The 14,055-nt window shown below is 44.4% G+C and overlaps 1 protein-coding gene and 1 non-coding gene across 2 annotated transcripts in view; both read left to right on the top strand.

Annotated features, from left to right (window-relative positions):
- LOC103675414 overlaps window positions 1-796 on the top strand; it is a 1,081-nt gene extending 285 nt beyond the window's left edge. The window contains exons 2-3 of the transcript XR_005834662.1: window positions 339-390; window positions 610-796. This is a non-coding gene — a transcript (uncharacterized LOC103675414). The remainder of the gene's footprint in view (window positions 1-338; window positions 391-609) is intronic.
- Window positions 797-1,291: 495 nt separating this feature from the next.
- Window positions 1,292-3,121, top strand: ZCCHC18 (zinc finger CCHC-type containing 18). Its single transcript, XM_040629511.1, has one exon. The coding sequence runs from the start codon at window positions 1,415-1,417 to the stop codon at window positions 2,642-2,644; it is 1,230 nt and encodes a 409-aa protein (XP_040485445.1). The 5' UTR covers window positions 1,292-1,414; the 3' UTR covers window positions 2,645-3,121.
- The last annotated feature ends 10,934 nt before the right edge of the window (window positions 3,122-14,055 follow it).

Genomic DNA, 14,055 nt, shown 5'->3' with positions numbered 1-14,055 from the left:
GGGGGGGGGCGATTGCCCGGCGCGCAGAGAGGAAGGGGAAGCTCCACCTGTACTGGGCGGCTCCCCTCTTGGGGAATCGAGAACTGCGAGGTCGAAGAAGGAGCACTCCCATGGCCCCGCTGTGCTGAGGGAGGAGGTGGGGTTTTGCTGGATGCTGCCAAATGGGTAGGATTTGCCTGAATTGAAAGGAGGGGCCGTTTTCAGGAGGGGTCGTAAGGGACAAGGAGGAGATAATCACAAGCTGTCTGCTTTGAACCCCCTTTGCATTTCCCCATCTCTTCCTGGGGAGGAATATGTGGGTGTGCGCATCCAACTCTTATTCCCTTTCTCCGTGGCAGGCCATCAAAGCCAAATCCGAACTTGAATTCTGTGCAGGCGATTGCAGAGCTGGTAGGCCAACAATTTCCCGGGGGAACATGTAATGGAAGGGGTCACTTTGACTCCTATTCAGAAGGTGGGAGAGGGAATTTTCTGTCTGAAGATGGGAGATGGAATTTTCCCTTCTGGCTACAGCGGAGGTGGGGGTGGAGGGAGGGAGGGGGATGAGGGATGAGGCTGCTTCTGACCATTCCCTTCTCTGTCCTGCCCTACGCGACGACGACGACGCAGTCTTGACGCCCTGAGGACTGGGATCTGCAAACCCCACTGGACGGAAGTCAGGGCTGGGATCTGCAAACCCCACTGGACGGAAGTCAGGGCTGGGATCTGCAATCCCCAGTGGACAGAGGTCGACCTACCCCGAAGGCGAGCTTTCCCATGGAGGGCACCTGTTGCAGAGGCTGGAAATGAAATAAAGGCGTGTGCTTGTTTCCGAGCTTACGTTTTATAATCCGAGAAATAAGGGGGGTAACTTTGAGAAGCGTGTGTGGTTGAGATCTGAAACGTGAGTTTAACAGATACCTTTAATTTTTTTTTGAGTATAGTTAACACGCAATGATTTTAATGGATATCTTATTATCACAAATCTGTGAGATTTAGACCATTGCGCTCTATTTTGAGAGCCCAAGAACAGCTCCACACACACTATTTCACCTAGAATCCAAAGCAACAGTTGCCCTCCCTCCTGGAGGACTGGCCAGAGGGAATAGATGGAACTCCAGAAAGTACTCTGCTAGCACAAGACACGTGGTAGTTCCAAAAAGTTGTAATTGCCAGTCTCCTGCAGGGTATTTTTGGGTCAGTGGGCAAATATAAAATGTACTGCAGGGTGTTCATTAAAGTAGAGCAACTGCAGACTACTTCCCTGCAATATACTACCTTATTGACCTTTTTTCCCCTTTTTCTTTACAGTCCCTATTGAGATACAAGGAAGGCAGAGCCCGGAAACACTGCTTTGGGGATTCCTCCGACAGATGAGGCTTTTCTAAAAAGCCTGTGCATCTTGTTATATTCAGATAGACTACCATCGTCTGTCATGGCTAGCATCATTGCACGTGTCGGTAATAGCCGGGGGCAAAACACACCCTTGCCACCTTGGGCCCATTCAATTTTGAGGTCCCTGGGGAGGAGTCTTGGTCCTTTAAGGGTCCACATGGCTGAAAGAAATGTGAAGTTGTTCTCTGGGAGAGTGGTGCCAGCCCAAGGGGAAGAAACCTTTGAAAACTGGCTGATCCAAGTCAATGGGGTCCTGCCCGATTGGAATATGTCTGAGGAGGAGAAGCTCAAGCGCTTGATGAAAACCCTTAGGGGCCCTGCCCGGGAGGTCATGCGTTTGCTCCAGGCCGCCAACCCCAATCTAAGTGTGGCTGATTTCTTGCGGGCGATGAAACTGGTGTTTGGGGAGTCTGAAAGCAGTGTCACCGCCCATGGTAAATTTTTTAACACTTTGCAGGCACAAGGGGAGAAAGCCTCCCTTTATGTGATCCGTTTAGAAGTGCAGCTCCAGAACGCTATCCAGGCAGGGATCATAGCTCAGAAAGATGCCAACCAGACTCGCCTGCACCAGGTCCTTTTAGGAGCTGAGCTAAATAGGGACCTGCACTTTAGGCTGAAACATCTTCTCAGGATGTATGCAAATGAGCAGGAGCATCTTCCTGATTTCTTGGAGTTAATCAAGATGATAAGGGAGGAAGAGGACTGGAATGACACTTTTATGAAACCAAAGCGGCCCAAAAGGTCTGAGCTCATCTTGGAGAGGGCAGTGAGCCCTGTAGCGTTTCAGGGCCCCCAGCCAATAGCAATCAGCAGTGCTGACTGCAATGTGATAGAGGTAGATGATACCCTTGATGACTCAGATGAGGATGTGATTCTGGTGGAGTCTCAGGACCCTCTACTTACATCCATGGATGCCGTGCCCCTCAGGGGCAGTGCCAGACCTCTCGATCCAGTACTGGTCATTGATTCCTCCAACAGTTCCTGGGCTCAATGTCCTTCCACCAGTGGGGGTTTGGGGTATAAGAATAATGGTCCTGGGGATATATGTAGAGCCAGGAAGCGAAAACACACAATCTTCTGTTCCTATTGTGGCGAGGAGGGCCACTCAAAGGAAACCTGTAACAGGGAGAGCAACAAGGCCCAGGTGTTTGAGAATCTGATCATCACTCTGCAGGAGCTGACACATACGGAGAAGGAGAGGTCAAAAGAGGTTCCTGGCAAACACAGTGACCTCTCTGGGCCTCTAGTAAGGTGCTACAATGAGCCCTAAGTGAACCCTTAACTATATTCAGATGAGCAAAACAGTGGGGGGGAGGGGAGTAGACTTTTATTTGCATTAATTCATCCACAATATGGCTTTATTTTGGGCATAAGAGGTCTTGGATACCACCAAAGTGGAGGGGATGGCCTCAGCTGTGTCCCTGCTCCCTCCTCTGTCTGCCTAAGGGTCTAGTCCGTGTGTGTGTCCATTTCCTTGATGATTATTCTATTTATGAAAGGAGTATAACTCTGTTAAACCTTCACAAAATGAAGGAAAATACAAATTACCTGAAACTCTCCATCCTTATATAAACATTGTCAGCCTTTCGATGAATGCCTTTCTAGATATTTCCCTGTAACTGTGTACCCAGATAGATATATGTATACATAAGTGATGAAATATAAGTGCTGTTCTATACTGTGTATTTTTCACCAAACAATATATATTGTGGAGTTCTATGTCAATGAATATACATAAGCATTAAGTTCAATGTCTCTGTGTGTGATGTTACGTTTAGGAATATAGAAGAAAAAGAAGAATCAAATACAGAAGCTTTAGTGGGGGAGGGTCATACTGTGAAGTGGAGTTTTTACCAACCTCGTTTACAGATGAGGAAAAGGGAAGCTGAAATGGGCTGAATTTCTCCCCAAAATGCCCTTATCCCAACTGACCTGACTCCTAGGTCAGGGTCCAATCTGCACCCACTAGTTAGTATTCCAATGCTTTCTTCTCTAATGTATCCTGAGGAATGTGATGATGGACAGGGGTAGGGGCAAAAGTGGGAAATGGGTATTTCAGGGGTTCCATTCCTGTTCCCTTTGGGAAGGAGCAGATTCTTTAGACTGCACCTACTGCTGCTTCTGGACAATAGCTGGTAGCATCAGTAAGACTGTCCTTTGGGCTGACACTACCCTCCACTTCTTCCCCCAGTACTGAGAAAGCAGCTACTCAAGAGAATTTAGTACCAGGAAGCTGAGCACCTCCCAAGCCTCCCCCTGGGTTATAAGCTAATGGACACCAGCAGCCCAAGGAGTCGAAGCTAACCTTGTCCTGATCCAACAAATGGGAATACCCAAGGAAGAATGAAAAGCAATCTGGGTGTCAGGGCATATGAAAAAACATGGGAATTAGAAAGTCCATGTACCCTTTCACAGAAGAACCTTCCTGGACACCTGCTCCTGCCCATCTGGCCTCAGATGGGAGGATGATTAAAAATGACCCTCTGTCCTTAGGGGTCCCCGTTCTTTGTAAGCATATCAGTTCCTATCCTTGTGAGCAGGACAAGGTTGGTGGGGGATGATTTTATTTAAGGCAGGGAGTGGAGTGGATTGAATGCAGACCTGAGGGAGTTTGTCAGGAAGGAGATAGGGCTGAGAGGACAGAGTGTGCCACAGGAGGAGACAGTGTGGGGGAGAGGCAGCACAGAGCTGTAGAGGGGAGGGAGTGGATGGGAGAAGACAGGGGGAGAGGAGGAGAGGGCACCTTGACTGGGCAGGGGATTCACGCTGAGAATGGTAGGAATGGCAGGCTCTGGAGGTTTCACCCAGAACACTGGGCTGTGTGGTCCTGAGGGGAGGAAGGTGTTTGGGGCTCTAGTTATGCTAGCAGTTGATGGCCCCTCAACAGGGACAAAGGGGTGCAGGCTCAGGCCTCGAGAGAGGGGGAGAAGCCAGGTAATGCAAGAAGCCCACTGAAGCCTCCTCTGGATTGCCACACCCAGAACCTGCCAAGAAGGGCTTCTCCTTCCAGATTTGTCCCCATTAGCTCCTCCCTGGCTTCTTGCTCTGCTCCATCCCTGACCCCACAGTCTGACCTCACAGCCTCCCTCACAAGCCACACACTCTCTCTCAGTGAGGGGATGTGGAGGATCAGCCTCCTGTGCTCTGCCAGCACCCCTCCCCTAACCCTAGGACCCTATGTTTGCCTTAAGCTTCCCCTCCTTCACCTCATGGGCAGAAGGAGACTGGGAGGGCCCTTCAGCCTCAGACCCTTTAGCTGAGAACTGGCCAGGAGCAAAGGCTCATGAGTGATGAAGGATAGTGGGAAGAAAGGCAGGCAGGGACAAGGGGCCCCCACCCTAACAGGAAACCACCCTTAAAAAGATTTTACACCCCCCTGGAAGGAGCCCTCGACCCTTTCCCATGTGATAGGTAGATGACAAAAACCTGATTGTATGACAGGTGCATGGAGGGTTAATCAGATTAAAACAGCCCACCAACAAGCCCCCCAAACCCCCTAGACTCAGAAACTCCAGTGGCAACCCTCCCGGGTCCCCTCCCTCTTCGGGAGCTTTGTACTGTGGCTCAATATACTTTACTATCACTCAATGAACTTTGCTCTGCCGCCCACCACTCTTCATCTGGTCTACTTCTTCACTCTTCAGAAGAGGCATGACCAAGAAGCATAGGCACAGAAGGAAAATAAATCCTGTAACAAAGAGGCCCACTTCTTGCATCCCTCTGTGGGCACTTCAAAGGCCCCTGGCAGCCACCTGCATCTCTCCAGAGCCTATAGAGACTCTACCCCCACCCCCAGGCCACAGGTAGCTCCACTCAGGCCCCCAAAGCCATAGAGGCTGCCAACATTCCCTGACTCTTGGTTTATAAGCCCTTTATTCCTCCCTTTCTCTAAATCTTCCCTTGCAAGAGATCTGCCCACTCATCCATCCTAGATTAAAGTATCACCTTTTCTCAGTTTTACTCCAGAAATGCTTGTTGAATGATTTACCCAAATAAACAGGTTATGCTGTCATAATTTCTTTCTGGGACCAGATAGGGGAAAAAGAAAAATAAACGTGACACCTACCACTGCCCTCCTTTTCACTGGTGTTGGCTTGGGGATTCAGTATGGACCAGGGATTTGTAAAACTGTTCTATGATTCATCCCCATTTCTTCCCTCCCCCATCCTCCTCTTCGTCCTATACACTAAAAATTGTCTAAATTTTTTATTTCTCCAAAATGATGCAAACCTGATATTTTATTTCACTTTGTGTAACATTGGCTTTTCCAGTATTCAGGACATATGTATTTTCCCTGGAGGACCTGGGCATTCAGATCAAAAGAAGAGAGTTAGCCGAAAGCAGGCTTTTAGAGAATTTTGTGTCTGAGAGCCTTCATTTGAGATTTTTTTTTTCCTTTTCCCTTCACTCTCATTAATCGCTAAGAGATGAAATGAGTCTTTTTTTCAGGAGAAACTAGCATAACCTTCCTCTGTATTATTCCCCTTCTTCTAGATACTATTTTCCCTTGGTCTCTGACACCCCTGTCTCACAGTTTCTCCCTCCCAGACCTTTCCAGTGCCTGCTTCTCAGTCTCCTTTGCTGAATCTTCTTTCTCTTCCTGATCCCTCCAAAACAGCAACAGAAATTAAAACTACCAGAACTATAATTTCTCGAAAGCTTATTATGTGCCAGGTACCCTTGTGCCAAGCACTTTAAATGTCGTAGCTCTTTAATCTTACAGCAACCCCATAAGATAGCTATTACTATTACTATTTCTAATTTACCATTTAAAATTTTTTTTTAAGATTTTATTTATTTGAGAGAGAGCTGAGTGAGCGAGAGCACGAGCCGGGGGAAGGGGCAGAGGGAGAGGGAGAAGTAGGCTCCCCACTGAGCAGGGAGCCTGGATGTGGGGCTCCATCCCAGGACTCTGGGATCATGACCAGACAGAAGGCAGACGTTTAATCAACTGAGCCACCAAGGCACCCCTCTAATTTACGAGATGACATTAATTCAATTACTATTTTTTCAAAGCCTTTTAAAATTTTTTAATTTTATTTATTTATATGCGAGAAGGAGTAAGAGGGCACGAGCAGGGGGAGGGGCAGAGAGGGAGAAGCAGACTCTCTGCCAAGCAGGGAGCCCAACATGGGGCTTGATCCCAGGACCCCAGGATCATCACCTGAGCCCTAGGCAGAGGCTTAACCGACTGAGCCACCCAGGCGCTAATTCACTTACTATTAATTGACACCTATTTCAGATGAGGAAAGAGGCTGGAAAATTAGGAAACTACCCAGGGTCGTGCAGCTAATTAGCGGTGGACCCAGGGTGAGACGCCTGGCTGACTGACTCCAAAGCCAGTGCTCCTTCCTAAGGGTAGCTCTCCTGCACAGCACCCTCTGATCTAGGTGCTAATACTATCTGCACATGACACAGGAGAAAACCGAGGTCTACACATATGAAGTGGTTGGGCAAACGTCATAAGAGCAAGTGGTTTGCGTGTCACACACAAGGATGGAATCTTCTAAGGAATGTTTGGTTTGACCGAAAGGAGGCTTTTCTACCTTGCTTTTTCTTTCCCTCTGGGTTGCAGCTAGACCTCCTGCTGCCTGGCAACCACCCCCCTCCCTGGTCTTCAGTTGCATTATCACATTCCATTCAAGCACCGTGTTGTTTCCCCGCCTGTGTCTTAGGTGCAAATAGTTGTGAATTTAACATATGCAAGAGGAGAAAGCAGCAGCTCTCAGTGGGGGAGGGATTAATTATACAATTAGTGGTGCTAGGGAGACTTCACTACGGGATTGGAAGAAAGGATCAGTTTGCTTTCCCTCATGATGACGCTAAATATGAATTCCAGGGGGGACTGGGTGGCACAGTCGTTAAGCGTCTGCCTTCGGCTCAAGGCGTGATGCCGGCGTTCTGGGATCGAGTCCCACATCGGGCTCCTCCGCTAGGAGCTTGCTTCTTCCTCTCCCACTCCCCCTGCTTGTGTTCCCTCTCTCTCTGGCTGTCTCTCTCTGTCAAATAAATAAATAAAAATCTTTAAAAAATGAGTAAATATGAATTCCAGGTCAATTTGATAAATACATGTAGATTTTATGCAAATGTGTACTAATTCTGAAATAATATATTTTGTTGTTATGAAAGGAATAAAAAAGAATCAAATGGTCAAAAGCAACCCTTTTTAATTCTGCAAGAAAATAAATATGTATTAGATCTCTGGATTGGAGAGAGACTTCTGAGTTTAAGAATGATTAAAGAAGCGATAAAGGAAACACCAGTAACTCTGAAGACAGCATTCACAGAAATAAAAGAGAAACAGCAAGCTGAGAAGTCCTGGCAACAAATAAGAAAAACCATAATAACAGCAATGTTCTATTGTGTTTCCATAGCTAACATTTATTAAAGTCTTACAAAGTGCCAGTCATATTCTAAGAGCTCTACATGGCTTCGTTCATTCTCACAATAAACCCTGAGATAGATTCGAATATTATTCCAGGTTCTAAACCACTCTTACTTAAGGGGGAAAAAACAGGAAATGCGTAAAATGTAATTATACAGCTTAACAAATTACCATAAAACAAACCACCATAGGTGATGTGGTTTTGGAATATAGGTGAGGTTCGGTGGGGTGGAGTGCGGAGCTGGCGACCAAGAAAGAATTCTTGAGACGTCTTTGGTGCAAAATGGTGGTTTATTAAAGCACGGGGACAGGACCCTTGGGCAGAAAGAGCTGCTGCCCTGGGTTGTGAGGGGTGGCTGATTATATACTATGGGGTTGGGGGAGGTAAGGAAAAAGGGAGGTTAAGAAAGTACTTTCATATGTTAAAGAAGACTCACAGGATACCCGAGTCTTTGCCATTGTCAAGTTAAGGTTGTTTTTCCCCTCTAGCAAGGCATTAACATGAAGATAGTTAGGAACTTCCCGGAGGAACATCACGTATCCCACCCAGGAGTGGGGGAGATTGCAAGATGTCAGATTCTGCTTTGCCCTCAGCCTGCCTTCTGTTCCCTCGTCACAGGAATCAAGAAATAGAATATTGCCAGTACTCCTGAAATCCCCGAGTCCCTGCTCATCAAACCACTCTCATGACAATTATGGCTATTATTTTCTTGCCTTTCTTTAGAGCTTTACCACTCAAATATGAATCCCCAAACACCACTGTTTTGTTTTAGAACTTTATATAAATAGAACTATAACGCATGTATCCTGTATCTGGCTCGTTGCCCTCACCATGAGGTTTCTGAGATTCAACTTTTTTGCATGTAGCATTAGTTCCTCATTTTCAGCATTGTATTACAGCAGTCCATTCTAGGAGTTTACAAGAAAGTTTCCATTCTGCTATTGATGGACATCTGGGTTGTTTCCAGTTTGGGGGCAATTATGAAAAATGTTTCTATGAACATCTTTTTTTCTGTCTCCTGGTGCACATGTGCACACATAGGGTATATACCTAGCGTGGAGGCCGCTTTAAGGCAACAGGCTTGAGCAAAGGAAACTGGAGCAAGGCAAAAGGGCCCAAGGCCGCGACCACCCACCGAGCTGAATGCAACCAGGCTCATTAAGTAGCCCACCTCAAAATAGCCATAGGCCCTAACTGACCATTTACAACCGGGCACAGTTCGGAAGATTATCAAAAAAGGGAAAATTCTATACATCCCCATACACCCTCACTCCGCCCTATAACTGGCCCCTCACCACAGCCTTGTTGCAGGTCTCTCCTTTCCTCTCCTCCCTTGTGGTGTATTCCATAAACTTCTATCTCTTTGTCCTGCCTTGGGGTGAACTGCCCACACTGACAGCCCCCATGGGATCAGAGCACCCCACACCTAGGAGTGGAATCTGGTTCATAGAGCATGTGTACTCTCAACTTTACTAGAAACTACCAAACTATGTACCAAAGTTGTACCAACTGGTACTTCCACCATCAGTGTTTAAGAGTTCCTGTTACTACATCAAAAACTTATGATGTACTACATGCTGGCTAACTGAGCATAATTAAAAAAAAAGAGTTCCTGTTGCTCCACATAATCACAAATACTTGGTATTGTCAATAAAGCTTTATAACTTTCACTTAAGGTTTTACACATCTTTTATTCAATTTAGTTCAAGGTACTTGATTTTGTATGCTTTTGTAAATGTATTATTTGTTTGAATTTCATTTTCTAAGTGCTTATTGTGGGTATATAGAAATCTAATCGACCTTTTGATGTTGATTTTGTATACTGATTTACTAATATCTCTGAATAATTGTAAATTTTTATCTGTAGCTTCCTTAGAACTTTCTGCATACACAAGCATATCACCTGCAAATAATAATAGTTTTACTTCCTTTCCAATCCATATTCATTTTATTTCTTTTTCTTGCCTTACTGCACTGGCTAGGACCTGGAGTACAAAAGTAGTGAGGGGGAACAACCTTGTCTTATTCCTGAACTTAAGAGGACCACTTTCAACAACTTAACATTAAGCATGACACTGGCTACAGGTTTTGATATACCATTTATCAGATTAAAGACATTTCCTTCCATTCCTAATTTACTAAGAGTTTTTAAAATCTTCAATGGATGTTGAATGTTATTGAATGCTTTTTCTGTACCTATTAAGATGATCATGTCTTTTTTTTTTTATCTCTTAATATGTTGAATTACATTGTTTGGTTTTCTAATAATAAAATAACCAGGCATTCCTGGATTTGGTCCTGATTTATTTTTTATTTTTTATAAAGATTTTATTTATTTATTTGAAAGAGAGAGAGCATGAGCAGGGGGAGGGGGAGAGGGAGTAGCAGACTCCCCACTGAGCAGGGAGCCCAACATGGGGCTTGATCCCAGAACGCCGGGATCATGCCCGAGCTGAAGGCAGAGGCTTAACGACTGAGCCACCCAGGTGCCCCAATATATCTCCCCTTTTTCATTCCAAATATTTTTTTATCAGGGTGAAATTATATAACATGAAATTCACCATTTTAACCATATTGAAATGTATAATGCAGTGGCACTTAGGACATATTCAATTCGTTTTATTTGTGCATTTCTCTTTATTCTGGGTCAGTTTTTCCAGAAGTGTATTTACTAGTCCTTTGGACAAATTCACATTTGGTTCAGCTGACTCGTCTATTGTCTCTTCTGTTTTCTACTTCATTGATTTCTACTCTTATCTTTATTAATCCTCCCTTCTACCCTACCTAGATTATTATACTCGACATTTGCCACATATATTTTCAGTATTTCTTCACTTTAAATATATGCACCTTGGCTTTAAATTTGCTTTTGAGTACTATTTGAGGTGCATTCTACAAGCCTGGTGGAAAAGCAGATTTTTCATTACCACTCAGTTCTACATGTTTATCCATTTCCAGCAAATGCAGGCACTTTCTGGCAAAGACTCATGGCAGAGTTTAGTCTTAAGATGGACACAGACTTCTGCAAACTTCCAGATTCACAGCTCCAAACACCTTCACCCTAGCTGAATACTGTATCTTGAGGTACTTGATGTAGAAAATGTTGGGGTTTGTAGCCAATGGCCAAGAAAGAATTCTTGAGACATCTTTGATGCAAAAAGGTGGTTTTATGAAAGCACAGGGACAGGACCTATAGGCAGAAAGAGCTGCACGGGGTCATGAGGATTGGCTGATTATATACTTTCAAGTTGGGAGGGGGTTAGGGATAGCACAAGTCTCTAAGGAATTTTGAAAGCAAGGTTTCTAGGACCTTGAGGGGGCTGGCTATTGTTAGGAAAAGATCATTTATTACTGTCTAGTAAAACCTTAGTCATGAGACCCTTCAGATATCTATCAGTGGACCATATACTTGGGGAATAATTGTCAACATGCATTTAGTGGGGTAGAGATAAAGAAGTTTCCAAAGGAAATTTTATATGTTCAAGTAGACTTACAGGATCCTGGGGAATCAGGCTAAGATTGCCTTTGGCCCTTAGCAAAGCATTAACATTGAGGCAACTGAGTCCCTAGAGAAAGGCCACTCTGCCTGTTTCAAGGACTTGTTGATGGGTTGTAGGCAATAAGGATATTCAATTTTTTCTTTTGTCTTTGTTTCCCACATCAGTACGCAATTGAAAAAAAAACTGATCTCACTTAGTTTTTCTGGAATGAGACTACATCACTCCCTTCTGTGTTGGGTTGTCCTAAATCCTCTTTTTATAAGGATAAACTCTCAATAATATATTGATGAAAAAGAAGATAACCACACATTTGTTTCAAGCAACACATTGTTGCTACACTGTACCAACTAAGCCATGCTCCTCAGTCCAGCCTTTGGGAGTGGAGCACTGGCTGAGCTCTTCAAGTAAGTGATATTGTGATTCCGATCTGAATACTGCACTTTGTGTAAAAGTGGACTGTTTGCCTGTGGAGAAGTTGGGCAGCTGGATAAAGAGAGGAGCGACATGACTTGAGTATTCATTCCTAAAACTCTGGCTCATTCCCTTACAAGCTGTACAAATTTGGGCAAGGTAGTTAACCTCTCTGTGCTTCAGCCTCCTGATGGGTAAAATGGAGTGGTAACAGGAAGTCCCTCCTATGGCTGTAGTGAGAATTAAATGAATGAACACTTGCAGTATTTATTTTTTTAAGATTTATTTCTTTATTTTAGAGAGAGAGGGTGGGGAGGGGCAGAGAGAGTCTTAAGCACACTCCATGCTGAGTGTAGAGCCACACAGGGATTGATCTCAACACCCTGAGATCAGGGTGTGAGCCAAAACCAAGAGTCAGAAGCTTCACCGACTACACTACCCAGCTGCCCCATCACTTGCAAAGTCTTCAAAAGAGTACCTGGTGCATTGTAAATGTTGCACCATGGATGACCATCATAACTATACCAAACACCTCTCTTCAAACGCTGAATAGCCTTGTAGATGGGATTACCTACCTAGGCCCTCCATTTCAGCCTCTTCACAGGAAATTTCATTAAACTCAGTAGCCTTAGGCTACTTTACCCCCCATGTGAAGGAGAGAATAAAAACCTCTAAGTGAGGAGTGCCTAGGTGGCTCAGTTGGTTGAACACTGGATTCTTGGTTTTGGCTCAGGTCATGATCTCAGGGTCATAGGATTGAGCCCCGCATTGAGCCCTGCGTCGGGCCCTGTGTCAGGCCCTGTGTTGGGCCTGCACTCAGTGCAGAGTCCGCTTCAGATTCTCTCTCTCCCTCTCCTGCTGCCCCTCCCCACCACTCAGTCTCTCTCTCTCTAAAATAAATAAATAAACCTCTAAGTGAAATTAACCAAATAATTCATTTTAGAACAGGAACTATTTTTGCATTATTGCAGGGATGCCTGCTTAGCTAAGAAAGTGAAAGAGGCTGTCTAAATGGAGCTCAGATGGCCTGGGACTAGAGGAAGATAGTAGCTAAACTTCTCTGCAGAAGACTAACTGCTGAAGGAACTCTGGAGGATGGGAGCTGCTAAGCCAAGTGAGGGAGCCCAAGGGCCAGGCAGGAGGCAGAATGGAAGAGAAGTCTGAGTGAAACTATCCAGAAATTCTTTTGTATAATTTGCTGATAGCTTAATTTTTTTTATTGTTTGGACTTTGGAAAAATAATTTATTTTAACATTGTTTAGCATAGCATATGCTTGATTAAAATGAAACAGCATTCAAACACAGAAGGGGATAAAGTGAAAGTGAAAGTTTCCCCAACTTCGTGCAGTGGTCTGATGTGTGTTCTTCCAGATCTGCTTTTACACAAACACAAACATTCATGCTCTTGTCCTTTTTTTAAAAAAAATAAAAATTAGGGAATAGCAGGCACTTGGTTCTGACATCGTCTCTCATGTTATCTGCTGTGTTGGGATCAACTTCCTTCACTGTCCCGAACCCTCAGCAAGATCCTGCTATCTGCTATGTGCTAGGTCTTTGGACTAGCTCCTTAATTTCTATCAACAGTATTTCTCAGAGAAAAGAAGAAATTACAGTTTTATTTTACTATATTAATTTAATAACATGATTACAACCACTGCTTATGGTGCTTTTCCTCTGTGTCAGGCAATGTCCTTGGTGCTTTACTTGAATTCACACATCACTTCCTCAGAACAACCCCTTGGAAGTCAATCTCACTCCTATCACATGTGGGTTTACAGATGAGACTGAAGAGGCCCAAAAGCTAAACAGGAGAACATTAAGGAGGGAAGTAAACATGTCAGAGGTAGGACTCAGACCTGAAGTGTCTCTTTAAGTCTTCACAATTACGTTATGAGGACACTTTCACCACAAATGAGGCAACTGAGGCTACAGAGTCCACAGAGCACAATGAAGCCACTGAGAAACTACCAGTCCTCTCATTTCATAGGTATATCCCTTCCTGTAAAACACCGATGAAAGCAAGCAAGGAAGCAAAGATCTAAATGAATGGAGAGACGTGCAATGTTCATTGATTGGAAGGCTCACAGTAAAGATGTCAATTCTCTCCAAAGTAATCTACAAGTTTAACATAATTGCGATCAAAATCTCAGCACGATTTTTCATAGGTGCAGACAAGCTTATTCTAAAATTTATGAGGAAAACCAACGTAACTATGATAGCTAAAACAATTTTCGGAAAGAACAATGAACTGGGGAGAATCACTCTACTCAATGATAAGACGTATATAACTATAGTAGATTGAGACAGTGTGATATTACAGGAATGATAGAAATAGATCAGAGAAAACAGAGAACCCACAAATAGACCAACACAAATATGTCCAA

This window comes from Ursus maritimus (assembly GCF_017311325.1).
Source record: "Ursus maritimus isolate PB19 chromosome X unlocalized genomic scaffold, ASM1731132v1 scaffold_X1, whole genome shotgun sequence".
Classification (NCBI taxonomy): Eukaryota; Metazoa; Chordata; class Mammalia; order Carnivora; family Ursidae; genus Ursus; species Ursus maritimus.
Note: the sequence above shows the minus strand (reverse complement) of the source record. Positions and strands in the feature narration are given on the sequence as shown.